Here is an 18,018-nt window from a genome sequence, read left to right as displayed (position 1 = left end):
GGCACTGGAAGGGGTTTCGTAACTGTGGCGCTTTAGTTGGGATCCCAATTCGTCGGTCACTACTGACGTACGTCGAACGTGACCGACTGAAAGGGAGCGTCTTGGTTACGTATGTAAACCCTCGTTCCCTGAAGGAGGGAACCGAGACGTACGTCCCGTCGCCACAGTTTCTGTACCCTCGCTGTAGCGCGGACACCAGTTGTCTCCTCAGCGAAAAACAGAGTGCGATTGCATCTGCTTCCTATTTATATACACCTGTCGGGGGCGGTGCGCATTATGCAAATATCGCATGCCAATTCCATTGGCTTGTTTTAGTTTACACGAAGCTGATAGGGCTCTCTAAGCGATATCCCAATTCGTCGGTCACTACTGACGTACGTCTCCGTTCCCTCCTTCAGGGAACGAGGGTTACATACGTAACCGAGACGTTTCGTCTGCTCACCAAGGCTACATTTATTTAATTAAAAATACAGTAAAAACAGTAATATTGTGAAATATTATTACAATTTAAAATAACTGTTTTCTATTTGAATATATTTCACAAAGTAATTTATTCCTGTGATGCAAAGCTGAATTTTCAGCATCATTACTCCAGTCTTCAGTGTCACATGATCCTTCAGAAATCATTCTAATATGCTGATTTGCTGCTCAAGAAACATTTAATGTGTACAATTGTACAAAATATTTGTGTACAATATTTTTTTTCAGGATTATTTGATTAATAGAAAGTTCAAAAGAACAGTGTTTATCTGAAATCTAATCTTTTGTAACATTATAAATGTCTTTACTGCCACTTTTGATTGATTTAATGCATCCTTGCTGAATAAAAGTATTCATTTCTTTAATTTCTTTTCAAAAAAATAAAAATAAAAATTCTTACTGACCCCAAACTTTTGACCGGTAGTGTATAATGCTACAGAAGCTTTGTATTTCAGATCAATGCTGTTCTTTAGAACTTTCTGTTCATCAAGGAATCCTGAAAAAAAAGTACACAACTGTTTTCAACATTGAAAATGATCATAAATGTTTATTGAGCAGCAAATCAGCATATTAGAATGATTTCTGAAGGATCATGTGACACTGAAGACTGGAGTAATGATGCTGAAAATTCAGCTTTGCATCACAGGAATAAATTACTTTGTCAAATATATTTAAATAGTACACAGTTATTTTAAATTGTAATAATATTTCACAATATTACTGTTTTTTACTGTATTTTTAATTAAATAAATGTAGCCTTGGTGAGCAGATGAAACTTCTTTTAAAAACATTAAAAATCTTAGTGGTTCCAAACATGGTGACCACCGACATGGTGGATTTCAGCGGGCAATTTGAGCATCCAGCAGTTCCTCTGTGCGTCATTACGTCACGTCCGTAAACAGAAAGGAAGAATGAGTCCGTCCAGGCTAGTCAGTTGTGAGGATGCTGCTTGTAGCGGATCATTTATAGCTTTTTCAAACAGCAGCTTAAATAATTAAACATATAATTTTGATGGCGGATTGTAACCCAGAAAGATCCAAATGACAATCATCAGTGACAACTGGAGATTCAGCCGTAGTCAAAAAGCAAAAGACTTTGGACTGTGGAGTGGCTACAGAAATTGAAATCTACAGGTAACGCTAATACACACATAGTCACACAATGCTGATGTTGTTAACATTAACAATTTGAGAACAATATAACAGCAATAATAATTTGCACGGTTTGGCATGATCCGAGCTAAGCGATCGTTAGATTTAATCATCATTGGCAGCATGATTTATTGTAAGCCTAATGCTTTTCCCCTCAGTTGGTCAGAACAAAATGTTACTTACTTGTTCAGATGATATTTTCCAGTGAAAATTCTTATATTGGTCATACTTTCAAGACGTAAAATCTGTGATTCTGAAGTTCAGTATCCACACCGGTGCGAGTGCGACACTGACAGCAAGCATTTAAGCCGCCTTTCCACTGCACACGACAAACGACAGCCGTTGGACCGGAAGTCATTCGTTTCCAATGGAGAGTAGTACGGGGGCTGCGTGAAGTTCCGATCATATGCGAATGCGGAAATTTCGGATCCGATTTGAGCTTCAGATGCGTTGAAATATTTGAACTTCTGCGGCTAGACCGTATGCGACCGGCCGACCGGATATGATGTACTCTAGTCAAAACGATGAGCACGAAGTTAGAATTACCAATATTTTAACACTTTAACGTTATTATATAAACACTATTTCTTTAAAATGGTGGTTATCAATAATTATGTAAAACAAAAAAAGATATTTTATGATTATTAAATAAATTTTTACGTTGAAGCTCTATAAAATCTACTAGTATGTTTTTATTTCAAATGTATTGAGGGTCATTTGCTTTGTATGGATATATTCATACATGCATTAACGTTACATTCATTAAAATCGTTCAGTTTACCATGGTGGTTGCTTGGGTTGGAATAAGCCGAGGGTAACGGTTGCTTCACTACCAATTTCTAAGTTCCGTGCGACTGCCGCTAGGGGGCGAAATGCGACAATCGGATGCGAATGTCGTGTGCAGTGGAAAGGCGGCTTAGATTCATCCGCGCTGACGAGCTGTGCCAAGGCACAACACACGCACCGATGACTATTCCGCATATGACTGCAATTGCAGGTTTCAAACAAGAGATGGCGACAAAGAGGAAAAATCGCGGACAGCAGCTTTAACAATCACTGTGTACACTTAGATTCCACTCTGTTAGTTTTTCTGACTTTACAGAGTGGACATTCTGCCCTAAGATCAAACACTGCACCATGCCTGATCAAAAAAAAAAAAAAAAAAAAAAAAAATTTTTTACATAGGCTAACATAGGTGTTTGTAATAAAGAACTGCATCTTTAAATTTGTAATTTTAAAACTATGATTTTTCTACTAACTTTTTTTTTTTTTTTCATTTTCCCTCAACAGAGTGGATATACTAAGGTTGACCACATCAAATTTGAAATATAAAATTGGTAAAACAGACAATTATTTTGAATTACTTGGGAAAGTAAATTATTTTTTCTAACTTTCATTTAAAGGGTAAGTAGTCAATAATAACAGGGTGGACAATAAATTAAGAGACAAGGTAAAAACTTTTATTATAATTGCTAAACTAAATTTAATCATTTAAAATAATTTATACATTAGAGAGAATATTTACTTGTCAGTATAATAAATGGAAATCACCTATAGTAAATGCTTTATTTATCATGAAATTGGGATACACAGGGAACATGGATACATATGGTGGTGCAAAATGCTGTAAAATGTCCCAAATTATTATTATTTTTCAACTTCATATGGTCTGAAAAGACTGGCAAGGAGCATTGTTTTAGTTTTCTGCTTTACTCTGCTTTCTGATAGTGACATCTACTGGTGAACTGCACACATGACATGCAGATTTTTAAACCATGAATTTATTATAATTTATTATCTATATATTCTCTGCACCATAAAAATCAGTATTGCTGGAAAAATTAGAAAAGAAAGCACAGGCAACCGCTGAACATCCTTTTACGTTATTCTGCAAAACTTTTATTGAACAAAAGTATTTCAATTCTCACCACACTGTCCTCAATACAGTACCATAATGCTGGATCTAAACGATTCATATATGCACCATATCTTTTTTCTTTTTTTAATATATATATATGTACATACAGTGGAAAGAGGAATTAAATAACATTGCTCAATAACATTCAGACAAATAGATTTTTTTTAAAAAAAATCTGAAAACCGCTTGACCAACACACTTATTGGTAAACATAGTAATTGACAAAAGTACAGAAATAAAATCATATTTTTGTTTTATTACTCTTGAATTAGTGTTCACAATCAACTATGTGTTACTGAGAGCAGAGAAGACATGTTGGTGAGGTGCAATAAGACATCAATAGTAGCAGAACTGGAAGTGGGTGGCACATTTGGTTGAAAGGACACACATTCAAACTCTCTTCTGGTCTACAGAAACTACTCTCTCTTAGAAGCTACAATCTCTTGGTTTATCCCTGTCTCCTTTGACACCTCTTATAACTGCGGCATTTATCTCCCTTTATGAAGAACCCTGATTCTGAAGAAACCCTGAAGTGACTCTGATCCAAGAGAAATACCTGTATGTTCGCATTGTAAGAGCAGAGAAGTCCAAACACTGCCTTCATGAATGCTGGACGGACTGTAGATGCAAGAACAGTGTCTTTAAAGGCTCAGAGGATGGGACAGCACCGCTTTATTTCAGGGTGAAACCTGACATTCGAACTATTGGTTTGGATTTGGATTCAACCAGTGTGAACACAAAGAAATGTTACGTGGCCGTTGGATGAGCACTACGAATGGAGACAAACCATCTGTTTGGAACCAAAATATTCTCCTCTGCTAATTCAGTACAAGACCTACAATTGTACATACTGTAATGCTTTTTTGGGCAAATAAATGTAAACCAATATAATGTGGGTTGAGGTTGTGGATTAACCAGCAATAGGAAGAGCAGAGGAACAGCTGTCCAAAGGCTGCAAGAGAGTTCTACAGATGTTGCTTAGTGAAGATGGCATTTTGTCTGTCTTTACTAAAACCTCCAAGGTGGCTGGAAATCGCTTAAAAAAAACAAACAAAACAGAACACATATCAAGGATGGAATCTCTTTTTAAAAGAATGATAAAGTTGCTACTGCTCCCTACTAGAGTGGAGGCGATGCAGGGCTCTGAAATGTCAAAGAGTCCTTGAAGTTGCTTGGGAAAGGAGCCTATATTCATCCTCTTTAGTAAAGTCAGTGGAGTGTGCAGGAAGAGAAAAAAAGAAAGACAAGTAGGAAACGGAGGTGCACGGGGGGGAGAGGTAATGTCCGTTGAAACAGTGGCAGATTCAGGCAAGGGGCTTGACAAGGTAGAGTTTGTCTCCTTGCTCACTGGTGAAGATGGGCGCTTTCTTGTAGTGCTCTACAAGCTCATCCATACTGCTAAAACGCCGCTGACCGATGCAGTACACTGCGTCCAGCAGCTGCACCTTGAAGTGCTTGTTCTTCCCAACAGCCTTCAGAGAAATGGAGAAATCACTGGGCTGGAAAACAACAGAGAGATATATTGGTGGGATTAATGTTGCCGCTGCTTTCCCATGCTTAAACACCAGATGGCAGCATTGATTAAAATGAAATAAGGCCACATCACTGCTGAAATAGGACAGGCAAGAGAACTTGATTCAAGATCTCATTAATGAAATAAAAATAACCAAGAGAGGGACATTTTGCTATATTGTACTATGGCATGATTTTAAAAATCTAACATGCAGAAAACTATGGCATATATTGAAAATTTTTGCAAAAACAGCTTTGTTAATTATAATTGGAGCGATTAAGTTTCTCTTGTTGCTACGATCCCCTCACATCTGGTTGCCAAGAAATATTGTAACTTGAAGCATGAATATTGAATTCAAATGACATTCAAATGACAAAGGCCACAGGTGTGTGCAATACAGTTGCAATCAACATTATTCAACCCCCTTAACCTGCAAGACATTTTGCTGCTGAGAACATTTTATGAAAACAATTCATCAAAGTCATCAGTAAACTATTATACAAAGTTTTTAATACACATTTGAGTAGTTCTGAGAATGTAAAGTTGATGAAAAAAAAAAAAAAAAAAAAAAAAAAAAAAATCAAACTGGCTCTAAACTTTCGACACCCTCCAATAAACACAAAATGTGACTTTTGGGAGGGTGAATAATTTTGTGCACGCAATTTTAGAGCCAGTTTGATTTTTTTCATATTTCATCAACTTTACATTCTCAGAACTACTCAAATGTGTATTGATAAATTTTGTATAATAGTTTACTGATGCCTTTGATGAATTGTTTTCATAAAATTTTGTTCTCAGCAGCAAAATATCTTGCAGGTTAAGGGGGTTGAATAATTTTGATTGCAACTATATATATATATATATATATATATATATATATATATATATATATATATATATATATAGTGTTACATATAGGGCAGATTTATTCATTTATTCATTTGTTATGATTAATTCATTTATTCATTTATTCATTTGTTATGATTAAATGTAATTATGATTAATGATTAATTGTATCTTTTCACAAAAAGTTTCAAAGAAAAAAATACAAGATTAGATTACCAGATACCAGATTATCAAACAGGGTATGCAATATTGTATAAACAGTTTTGGAATGAATTTTTAACTAAAAATATGTGTAATATGTACAATGAATATATTGTATTACATTATATATACTGTATGTAATATGTGATATGACATTTGTGCAAAATTTTGGTCATACTGTCCACCCCTACACAATTTGTCTTATGGTAAGTGAAAGTCTCGATGGAATTCAAAGAAGTTGCGCAAGTTTCATGGTTTATTCAGCACTGTCCAAATTGGTCTGTCGTCAAACAATACAGTCAGTGGGATGTGGGAATAAACTGATTCACTCTCCTGTGGGTCGACAAATAATTGGTTCACACCATGCGGTTCAATTGGCTAGAGTCTTTTTTTTTTTTACTTTGGTTTCCCATAAATTACAAAACTAAAAAAATAAGGCTGCATTACTATGAAAGGTTGTTCCAACAGGTAGTTTGGCATACAGATGTGAGCGAACTGTTCAAAATCGGTTGAACTTACCGATGACTCGCTGTCCCGTATCAGAAAGTCCCCTTCTGCTCCTCTCTCATTAAGCGCACACTCTGCTTGGTGCCGTGTCACGTTACCATAGTACCAATCCTTTCCAGCAAATTTGCCTGTACGTGAGGGCACTGTGTGACTGATGTGAGGCGAGCCATGACTTGACCCTAAGCTCTTTGCTACTGGTCCATCACTGAGCACTACCACATAGTTCTTGGGCACAAGGCCGACCATGCCGCGGCTGTTTTTACACCTCCACCACTCAGGGTCATTCTCTGGCTTTTCCAAAACCTCCATAGTCTCACCCTTCTCAAAGTTCAGTTCCTCCTCTGTAACTGAGCTGAAAGGGTACAGAGTCTGGACCACATGCAGAACGGAGCTCCCGGAGCCTCCTGGCCGGCCGTTGGCCATAGCCGCCCCTTGGCCCACCTTCAAAGACCGGAAGCCCCCCAACGTGTCACTAAAGACCCCGTCATGGTCTGCGTATCCCACCTCCTCTTGGACATAGTTGGATGGAAACCAACCAACACGGCCGGCATGGCTGCCCCTCCACCAGCCGTCACTGCACTTTTCCATGACGACCACCCTCTCCCCTTTAATGAGGTTGAGTTCATCTTCACGCTCAGCTGCATAAGAGAACTTCACCAGTGCGGGAATGTTCAGGTCATAGATCCGCTCGGCCCCGCCCCCTCCACCTCCTCCTGCGCTGCCATTGGATGGGTATTCTGCCTCTGTGCTGGGTGTGGGAGATGGATCACGAGCACTGGTCTTCCTTTTCGTTTTTCCCAGGCCTGAGAGGAATAGAAAGAGGCAGAACAGTAAGGAAGTGAAAATCTTGAAGAAAGCTGTCAAAACTAGGGGTGTAACGGTACACGTGTTCGTACCGAACCGTTTCGGTACAGGGCATATGTGTACCGAAGCATTACATTGCAACATTGTAGCCTAACCACTAATAATCGCAATAAGCTCTGCGTTTTGTTACTTTCGATAAGAAACAAAGTGTCTTCCTTCAAATTCTGTACACAAAAACACGAAATTCAAAGTGGACGCGATCATCTCTTGGAGTGGCATTTAATAGACAGAGCCGTAGATCACTGACAATCTACGCAATATCACGTTCATTATCGAAGGCGATTCATCTGTGATATGAACGCGATATTGTGTGGCTTGTCAGTGATCTACGGCTCTCTCTATTTGAAAGCAGGTGATGGCGATTTAGCGGTAATCAGGGAACCGGCTTTACTGACGAAATGCGCGTGACAATCGCATGCGATATATCGCCCAGCCCTAACCGTTACACCCCTATTCAAAACAGAAAAAAACCTAGTGATTCATTTGAGTCTAGGCAGATCATTGATATGATGATAAACAGATGATATGCCTTTCTATTGCAATGTACTTGCTGGTTGCAAACACAACAATAAACATTTAGTGTGACTAGAAAGACACTTAGTGAATGGTTCTTTCGAATTAATCGGTCACAAAGACAAAAAGAAAATTTATTGGTTGCCATTATTTGCCAATATGTTGGTGAAGCGAGTGGTGCAGAAATCACAGACTTCTTTAAATTCTTTACGATTTCCATTCCTACTCTCCAATGAACCGCAGACTGCCAAGTACCCTTAAGTTCCCTGATGTCTTAAAGCATTACATTTTCTCCTACTATAGAAAAATGCCGCCACTTCAGGGCAAATAGAAGCTGATCTACTCAAGACTAGGGATCTGACAGAGAAGGCTGTGTTAAAGGCCAAGGAAGAAAGTAAACACTTGAGTCCTTAGGGGTGCATTGGGAACCATGGAAGAAAAGAGAGATTAAGGATTACAGACATTCAAATTCAGCTTTAAAGAGAAATGAGATTACTATGATCTGGTTATCTAACATAGGAACCTAAGAAACAGACAATGGTTTGAGCACAGATCATAAAGACATACAAGTACACCACTATCACAAAAAATAAATAAATAAAATAAAATACAAAATAAAATAAAAGTGAAATCTTGTACAGATTATGCTTAATAACTACAGATAAATTGGTATGAAAATTTCATATTGATTATAGTGACAAATGATCACGGTTATTGATATTGTCACGGTATTTTTAAAATATGCTGGAAATATTCAAAAAGTACTGATACACACTGGAACATATTTCAAATATGGTTTTAATGAAAATTAAAATATGAAATGGTAATACTAAATGTCGGGAATTTTATTGTGGTTTATCGTCAAACCGGTAACTGTTTCATCCCTATTAATAACCAATGTGCAAGATTAAAATCTGGTGTTCTTTTATATAGGATAGAGTTGTCAAATGTACTGACTTCGGTTCCAATCAGTTCTGAAATTTTAAAAAAATTGAAGCTTTGAGCGCTGTTGAGCAGCTTCGTAAACACCTCTGATATGTCATCGGATATGTCTGTGATTGGCACAATGATCAATTCACAGGAGCGTTTGAAAGAGCAAGGAAGTGTTTGAATTTAAAAGAGTTTTGAAAGCGGGAACATTTGACATTTCAAAGCAGGCGTCTATCAGCGGACTGGTCCACGATAGACGCCCGCTATCAAACGCTCCAATGTGTATGTGTAAGCGCTTGGTGAAGAGCATCATTGATGACTATTTACAACGTTTTTGAAGCGTTGATCATTGAAGCCAATCACAGACATATCCGATGAGCGCGTCAATACAATGGCCAATCAGAGGTTTTTACGAATCCGTGCTCAAAGCATCACATTTTTTTAATTCCGGTACCGACGTGGTACCGAAGTCAGTACTTCTGACAAATCTAACATAGGAAAGGTCAAAAATTGTTCTAGCAAAACCAGACCAGTGCACATAGTAGTGTTGTCACGGTACCAAAATTCCAGTAGTCAGTACCGATACCATGAAAATTTTACGGTTCTCGGTACCAATTTCGGTACCACAGCAAAATCTGTTGGAATTATTTTTTAATTTATTATTTAATTTTTTGGTTTTTATTTATTTATTTATTTATTATTTTTATAAAATAATAAATAAATTATTATTTATTTATTATATTATTTATTATCATTTTCAGACTGTGTTAAATAGAAATTGACGTGCAAGCAAAAAGGTTTCTGCCTTACGGTGATAATAACTTTAGCACAGTAAAGAATGCGAATAGCCTATAATAGACCTAAATGCGAACGAAAGAAAGAAACGTTTATAATTCCATGCATGAGTGAAGATTTGGGAAAATAAACAGAGATTCCATGTTCAATGGAATATTGTTATATTCTCTGCTAATCGGGTGACCAGATCGCGATTCGCAAAACAGAATACAAAGCTTAAATTTATGGACTTACATCTCTCTCTCTCATTCGGCATTAACCAAAATGTTTCCATGGCTGCGATGTCACATTTAATTGCTAACCTATTATTTCTTCTGTAAACACAGCTTTGTGCTTCACTCGTGTCATATTTACATAAATACTGCCACAGTCCTATCAGTGGGTACCGAATATACTCGGATTCTCGGTACTACCGGTACTACAGAAATGCTGGTATCGTCACATTTTCAAAATTTCAGTACCGACTTGGTACCGAAGTACCGGTACTTTTGACAACACTAGCACATAGGTATTTGCCCATTTTACAATTCTGCTCTATATATAAACACAATCACCAGGATTCTTGCTGCCTATTCAATGTGTGCATGTCTTGTGCATATTTTGGTGACAAAACTGGAGAAAAGCCTTACGATTTAAAAATGTTGTTGTTTGGTTTTTTCAATGAGCTGATTTTTTTCCGTTATCAGTGTTTCGTTGTACATGTCAATACATTTATTCTCTAAATGCCACTGAAACAGACAGGTACCCTGCTGTATCCCAAGTAGGGCCCTGGTTTGCATCTCAGTGTCCTGATAAGGCAGCCAAAAATAAGCCCTCTCGCTTGTTTCCAGGTAACAGAGGAGCTCTGCCACCGTCTTCTCTACTGATCCCTTGTGGACACGTACAACACATAATCAAAATCTTCATTTGTGTGCATGACATGTGCACGTTCAGTGTGCGGTCACTGCAAACAGAGTACATAGTGTAGTGAGGTGTGGATATTTTGAGCTGAGGCCTAGTAACTCCTTGCATATTCCTAACCCTAGCTGTCTATGAGCAACTCAGTCGGAATGGGCCTCCCAAGCAACCGGGGCAGTATGCTGGAGCTGCTATGTACTGATAAGACAGGGAAAGGGGCAAGGAGAAGACACTTTAAAAAAAAAAAAAAAAAAATCACTTTTACAAGGTGTATAACATGTTTAACATAAATGTGTGTCGGCAGTGTGTGTACACAACCACTCTATAATGATAAAAAATCCACCCACTCCTCATTTTTTAATCCCCATATATTATAAGCAGTGTCTCAGAACAAGGCATTTGCAGATTCTGGGCAAAGTGACGTCACTTTGCACAGGCCCCACCAACGACTGCTGGCGGACTCGCATAGACCTCACCCTGAGCAAGTTGTACACTGTCCGCCATTTTATCCAGGCGGGAGCAGCTGTAGCAACAACAATGTCTAGATGTCTAGTAATCAACTCCGGTGTTTTGTTGTTGGATGTAAGAGTGGACATAAGTCTTCTTGTACTCCCAGAGCTGCTGAAGACGCAGTGGATTCGTTTTGTTTTTGAAGAGAATGCGCCCCACATACCAAAATTCTTTTATGTTTGTGCGAATTTTGCACCTGACTGCTTTGTGAACGAGGGTCAATACAAAGGGATGACAGAAAACAGGTTTTGCTAAAAAGTTGTTACGCGAGGATGGATCAGAACCAGTTGTTCATGATTCAGCTTATAGTCTCCGGAGCGATACTGGTTACGACAGTAAAGAAAGGTAGAGCGAGCACTTTATAACATTTCATCTGAGTTGTTTTATGGATAAAAAGTTTATCAGTTTATTAAGCACCCCTGGAAAAGGCATAAGGTCTGTATATATTTGTTTACTGTCAGTGTTTTTGTGTAATTCGCTGTGTATGTTGATGATAATTAAAGGGAGAGAGAGTTTATGGATAAGACTTTAATGCGCACTTCTTGTACTGTGTTTTATTCAGCTCTTACTGTGATTTTCTACAGTGAAAACAGATGCTTCATCTTTTGTGTGAAGTACAATAAATGTCATAAAACTAAAAGTTTTGGCCATCATTCAGACAGGGGCCGCTACAACAGGCTTGTACTAATAGTGGATAAAAGCAAGATGACAACATAATTTATAACCGTAATTAAACTAAACTATACCTGTTCTATCTCCATGCAGCATATATTCTCTTCCTCTGCAGGCATCATTGTCCGACTCCGGTTCGAACTGAACACCGCTGAACACTGCAGTGCATGAGATTGTCCGGTTTGTTTGTTTGCTGCATGAGCTCTTGAAGCCCCACCCTCCTCTTGAAAGGGGGCATTTGCATTAAAAAGGACAGACACAAAAACAGTATATTTTTGCTCACCCCCAAAAGTGGCAAATTTAACATGCTATAAAAATTATCTGTGGGGTACTTTGACCTAAAACTTCACATGCACATTCTAGGGACATCAGAGACTTATTTTACATCTTGTAAAAAGGGGCATAATAGGTGCCCATAAAATAAACTGACAAGAGAAAGAAGTCAATTTGGCAAGTGATGCACAGAATAACAGAACATTTGATGTCTGTCACAATTTTCTAGGAGCCTATCAAATGAACTGAAAAGCTTTCACACATGCATCCATGTGTGCTTGCACACACATATACACAAACATCTCTTGCACGGGAGTCATATGTGTGAAGACAACAAAAGAAAGAAGCAGCCCCATTTTCCATTAGTCCTCAACTCCTGGGTCCTTGACCACTGAAGTACACTTAACAGGTAATTCCCCTAGGGATGTCAGTCTCACACCACACTGCACATTTACCTGGAAATACCTTTACCAAAGGCTTTCTGAGGTGAGAATTAACTGGAAACAATTCCTAACTTTAAAGTAAGATATATCAACCCTTTGCAGTCTGGAATAGGGATTGGCTTGAGCACCTGACTACTCTGAAGTGAATACAATAATCAATCATGATATGAAGTTATTAACGTGAATTAAAATTTGAGCAAATGTAGTTGTTCTTACTGATACTATACATGTTTATTTGGGAATGAGAGTTTCAAAGAACTTTCAGACCCTGTTTACACCTGGTTTAAAGATGTGTTTTGGGCAATCAGATCACAAGTAGATGAGGGAGACACATTTACACCTTTTATCCATATCTTTTGTCCACCTTCAACCACTTCTGTCCTGATTTCTTTGAGGGGATGGTCTATACCATTTGCGTGTTACAAATCAGGAATGGTGAGAGAACATTGTGCTTGGTACATTTTTCATCTTCAAACCAAGCTTGGGTCTTCAGTCGACAAAGTGTAAATCCCGTCTGGCTAGCATGCTTCCCATCATGTTTATGCATTAGGTCAGTAGGTGGAGAGAAGGTGGACATGAGCATCTACACTATGAAAGCAAGCTGGTCGAATGAGTTTGACTACCTCTGGAAAAGGTTGAAAGTGGACAAGCTCAAAACTTCTTAGACCCCGTTTAAACCTGTATGTGTCACGATCACCGTCAGTTCCTGTCACTTCCCGGACTCCAATTCCCATCATCCCCCTCAGCCAGTCACATGCTCATACTCCACACCATCACCTATCGCCATATACAGCTTTGCACATCACTTGGACTATAAAGGACTGTCACACACACCACCTCACCACGAAGTCTTGTTTACCTTGTGTGCAATTCCGAGCGTTTATATCTTGTCTGCCTGTAGTTACCGTTCCTGTCTGTTACCCGTTATTGACCCGTTGCTGCCTGTCCTGACCCTTGCCTTGTCTGCTGTTCTGTGAATGCTATCTGCCTGCCTCGATCCACTGCCTGTACCCTGACTACGATTCTGCCTGTACGACCACGCTTACTTCTGTAATAAAGCTTGCAGATGGATCTTACTTTGAGTCCCGCTTTGTTACAATATGTAGCATTGTCCACTTGTCATCTGATCGACCAAAACACATCTCCAGGTGTAAACAGGGCCCCAGCTCCTTGTGTCACTTTTATACATGCCCTGGCATTGACAATATTTTTAGATGTCAGGAAATGTCTGTTTAAACTATCCAAACGCTCGTCTGATAATATAATGGATGGAAATAGTTGCTAAGATAGGATTGGTCAGTAACTTTTTATCACGAGGCCTAACAAAGTGTCAATTAGCATTAGTGCTCTAAACAGTGACTTTCAGTTTGGAGTAGTAACAGTATTCAAATCTCTATGATGGGGGAGTGACCTGGACTGCAAACAAGAACAGTTAGAAGTTAATCTTCCAGTTCAAAGGGAGCACAAACTTTTTCCCTATACTGGAACTCTGAGACTGTGTTGGCTGATAGTGGTATGAACTTCTGAGGCTCGTTCTGACAGGGAACGAATGCTGCAACACAAACAGAACAAAGACCTTTTGGGAAATCTCGAAATAGAAGCACGTCCCACCACCAGTGACAAATACGTGAGAGGAACGCCTGAGAAGGTGTAAAAAAAGGAGGAGAAAGAAGACAGAAAAATCTATGAAAAGTCTTTGAGGTGAAAATGTGAAACCTTTTTTCAAAAGTCCCAGAGAAGTATGAAGCTGTTGATTTGAGCAGAGGAGATTTAAAGAGCTGATCTGGTCCATCTCAAATGACAAAAACATGGCACACCAAACTACTGCAAGTAATACAATAACAAAAACTCCCTCATGGCCGTTCCAACACATTCATTTTAACACAGGCATATTCATACCCCATTCCACAAAGGCACTCACACAACTGTACACACACAAAGCCCTGATTTCTGCTTTTCTCTTTTTTATTTAACTCACATTTCCAGAAATCAATCACCCCTTTCTCTTTAACCTTTACACCTTCGGTTTATGGTACGTCTTCTGTCCAATATAAAATGGACTTCTTAGCAGGCAAAATCATCCAACCATCAAAGCTGCAATAATGGTGCTCCCCCTACCATTATGCTGTCCATTAAGCTCCATACCACAATACTACCCAAATCTCTCTTCATTAAATTAACTCTCCATCTATGTGATTAGCTTGGAACTTAACCCACAGTAAACCTGCAAACTCCATTCCTGCCTCTATTATGGAAATAAAATGTTGCAGATTAAGAATGTTTTTAGACAGGGAGACTGTTCATATCTTAGCACATCTCAACATCCACATAATGCAGTATTGATATTTTAGAAGGTGATAGAATCCCCAAAAGTGTCAGAAAAAAGGAATAAGATAAAATAAATGTAGGAAAATAAAAAGGGCAATACTTATGTCAAAAGTACTAGCAAGTCAATACTAAAGCCTGTCCTAATGTGGTTTTAATGTAAACACAGTGGGTTGTTCAAATGCTGAACTTAACTCTTTGAAGTCTACGAGACCCTAGGGCAGGGCTATTCAACTGGCGGCCCGCCAATAATCTTCATCCGGCCCGAGGGCACCCCAACCTACCTCCTCCTCCTTTCCTGGCAGTGCGGCTAAATTTGGTTAGATACTGCAGTGGCGTCTGCAGCTGTAAGGCTATATACACACTGTTCGTACCATTCACGTTCCTCCGACTGACCTGAGAAACGTTTTTGTGTGAATATTTCAGCGGTTATTATGTGTGTCCGTATTTCTCTCGTATTTCTCTCGACTGAACCAGCAGCAGCGATACCAATCATTTGTGAATTATTCATTCTTTTGGTTCGATTCTTTTCCGTGAACTGGCCAAACATGCTTGCATAACTATCTGAAACGATTTGGATTTGTTTGGACCGCTCTGTCACTGAATCATCTGAAGTGGTTTCTCGGTCAGTAACAACAAATACAGAACAAATAGCGCTGTTTTCAGGTGTTTCACTAGTTATATAATATTTGGTATATAATACTGGTAATATTTTCATTTAAGCCTATAATAATAATAATTCTTACTAATAAGAACCCCCCACATCTTTCAAAGCATATTTATCTATTAACAGCCACTTACAGTAAAAGTAGCTGTATGCACCAGTCAAGCAACTTCAATGGAAATGATAGACCTTTTCGGTTAAGCTAATGTTACTGGATTGGGCTAGTTTGGGATACCCAAACAAATGGAGATATTAGCACCACAGAGCTACATTCTTTGCACTTTTTTTTGTTCTCTTCATGGAATGATTTATTAGGAAATGCCAATTCACAGCACAACTCTCATGAGATGCAAGTGGAATGATGTTAAGTGTGTGTGAGTTCTGAAACTCAGAGGTGCCAGGAGGAAGTGTGTGTGAGTGTACGCTGACAGTTCTTTAGCGAGATCCTCTGATCTTCAAAGAGTGACAGGTTTTGAGTTCAACAGGATGGAGGGAGGGTTTTAGTGCAGGTATCCGTGACAACCACCAATCAGAGGTCCCATGTGGCCTCTCAGTGGGAATTAATTCCCAATGCAGTATTAACTTAGAAGGTCACTGCCGCATATTCATGACCTTCCTCTTGGTTTACAAGTAAATGGTCCCCTGTTATCTTTGTTTCACAGATTATGGGGGAAATACTAATGTAATTATAACATTTCACAAATTAAAACAAAAAATAAAAATAAGTCACTTCCACTGTGCTGATCCATGTCTACTGTTCATTATCCCAAGCTGAATGTTTTGCTGTGGATAAACAGTTTAAATCTGAATGAGGAGTCTCATTTCAACACTTGCCTAACCTGCTTTAACAATTCTCCACTGAACCTGCCTGGAATTCACACGCATTCACTCATACACAATAGAACACAATGGGAAGGAAGCAGGTAAAATGTAACACTGTTTTCATGAAAGCTGAATGATAGCCTACTCCAGTTTCATTGGCTGTCACAGGGATCCGCATGGGGAAAATGCATTGCGTTTAACAACTTCAGTAGCTATTAAACCTCTCCACGTCTCTACCCCCCACAGCAAAGGAGGCATTATCGATTCACTGCTTCCTGTTGTTCAAAGCTCATTAACAAAATAACAAAATGTTATTTAGAGCTCATTAACTCTTGGTAATCACATATGGGATGAACAAAAGCATAGACGGGCATAAGCAAGCTCTAATGGAAAGATTTCAGGGAAAGATTTTTTTTAAATCTTTCAGGAAAACTTTAAAAAAACATAAAAATACAATGGTCAGTGCAGTGTGGATGGTATCTTAAAGGGTTAGTTCATCCAAAAATGAAATTTATGTTATTAAGTACTCACCCTCCTGTCGTTCCACACTTGTAAGACCTTTATTCATTTTCGGAACACATTAAGATATTTAGTTGTTCCCTTTAAAGAACAAGCTAGTAGATGTGACATCTCCACAGCAGAAAAAGAAAATGTCCGGTGTCAGGAGACAACATGGCGTGTCACATGGCAGTTCAATTACACTTGTTGATGTTTTGCTCTCCCTCTGTGGATGGAATGTTTGAATCGCTTGTTGAAGCCGTGTACGGAGAGACATTGTGCACCTAACCTGATGTAAACGGAGACTGATGGTAAACCAGTCGTGCTAGGGAAAGTGTAAGTGTAAATCTCTTTTGCTACTGTTTATTTTTATGGGATGTTGTAAATTCAATTGTTATTTTGTTTTTGTGCTAATTATATTTAATTTATTTGTATTTAGGGGTGGGATTTTTCGCCATTGCCGGCTAAAACTCTATGGGTCAAAACATGGTCCAGAAGCGCAGGCATTTTCTCTGGGCCAAGGCTCATTTAAAATGGACTGTGGAAAACTGTTCTGTGGTCAGACTAATCAAAATTTGAAGTTCTTTTTGGAAAACTGGGACACCATGTCATCCGAACTAAAGAGGACAAGGACAACCCAAGTTGTTATCAGCGCTCAGTTCAGAAGCCTGCATCTCTGAAGGTATGGGGTTGCATGAGTGCGTGTGGCATGGGCAGCTTACACATCTGGAAAGGCACCGTCAATGCTGAAAGGTATATCCAAGTTCTAGAACAACATATGCTCCCATCCAGACGTCGTCTCTTTCATTTTCCAACATGACAATGCCAGACCACATACTGCATCAATTACAACATCATGGCTGCATAGAAGAATGATCCAGGTACTGAAATGGCCAGCCTGCTGTCCAGATCTTTCACCCATAGAAAACATTTGGTGCATCATAAAGAGGAAGATGCGACAAAGAAGACCTACATTTACATTTACATTTAGTCATTTAGCAGACGCTTTTATCCAAAGCGACTTACAAATGAGAGAAGTAGAATCAATTAAATCAACATGAGAACAACAGTATGTAAGTGCTGAGTGAAGTCACAGTTATGTCAGTAAAGTGCTCATAGCGATTTTTTTTTTTTTTTTTTTAAATAAATAAATACACAGATAGGAGAAGAATATTAGTCAAGGTAAGTGCTACTAC

The 18,018-nt window shown here is 38.7% G+C and overlaps 1 protein-coding gene across 5 annotated transcripts in view; it reads right to left on the bottom strand.

Annotated features, from left to right (window-relative positions):
* Positions 1-3,277: 3,277 nt before the first annotated feature.
* The window catches only part of nck2a (NCK adaptor protein 2a), a 75,416-nt gene continuing 60,675 nt past the window's right edge, over positions 3,278-18,018 (bottom strand). For 3 of the 5 annotated variants that reach the window (XM_067410396.1, XM_067410397.1, XM_067410395.1), the window contains 2 exons: positions 6,629-7,419; positions 3,280-5,048 (listed from right to left, as the gene is read on the bottom strand). In XM_067410396.1, coding sequence (XP_067266497.1) covers positions 4,854-5,048; positions 6,629-7,419 — 986 coding nt within the window. In that variant the 3' untranslated portion in view covers positions 3,280-4,853. Of the gene's footprint in view, positions 5,049-6,628; positions 7,420-11,871; positions 12,018-18,018 lie in introns of those variants that run through there. The other 2 variants (XM_067410398.1, XM_067410394.1) reach the window with 2 other exon arrangements.

Source organism: Chanodichthys erythropterus, chromosome 14, assembly GCF_024489055.1.
Source record: "Chanodichthys erythropterus isolate Z2021 chromosome 14, ASM2448905v1, whole genome shotgun sequence".
In the NCBI taxonomy this organism is placed as follows: domain Eukaryota; kingdom Metazoa; phylum Chordata; class Actinopteri; order Cypriniformes; family Xenocyprididae; genus Chanodichthys; species Chanodichthys erythropterus.
Note: the sequence above shows the minus strand (reverse complement) of the source record. Positions and strands in the feature narration are given on the sequence as shown.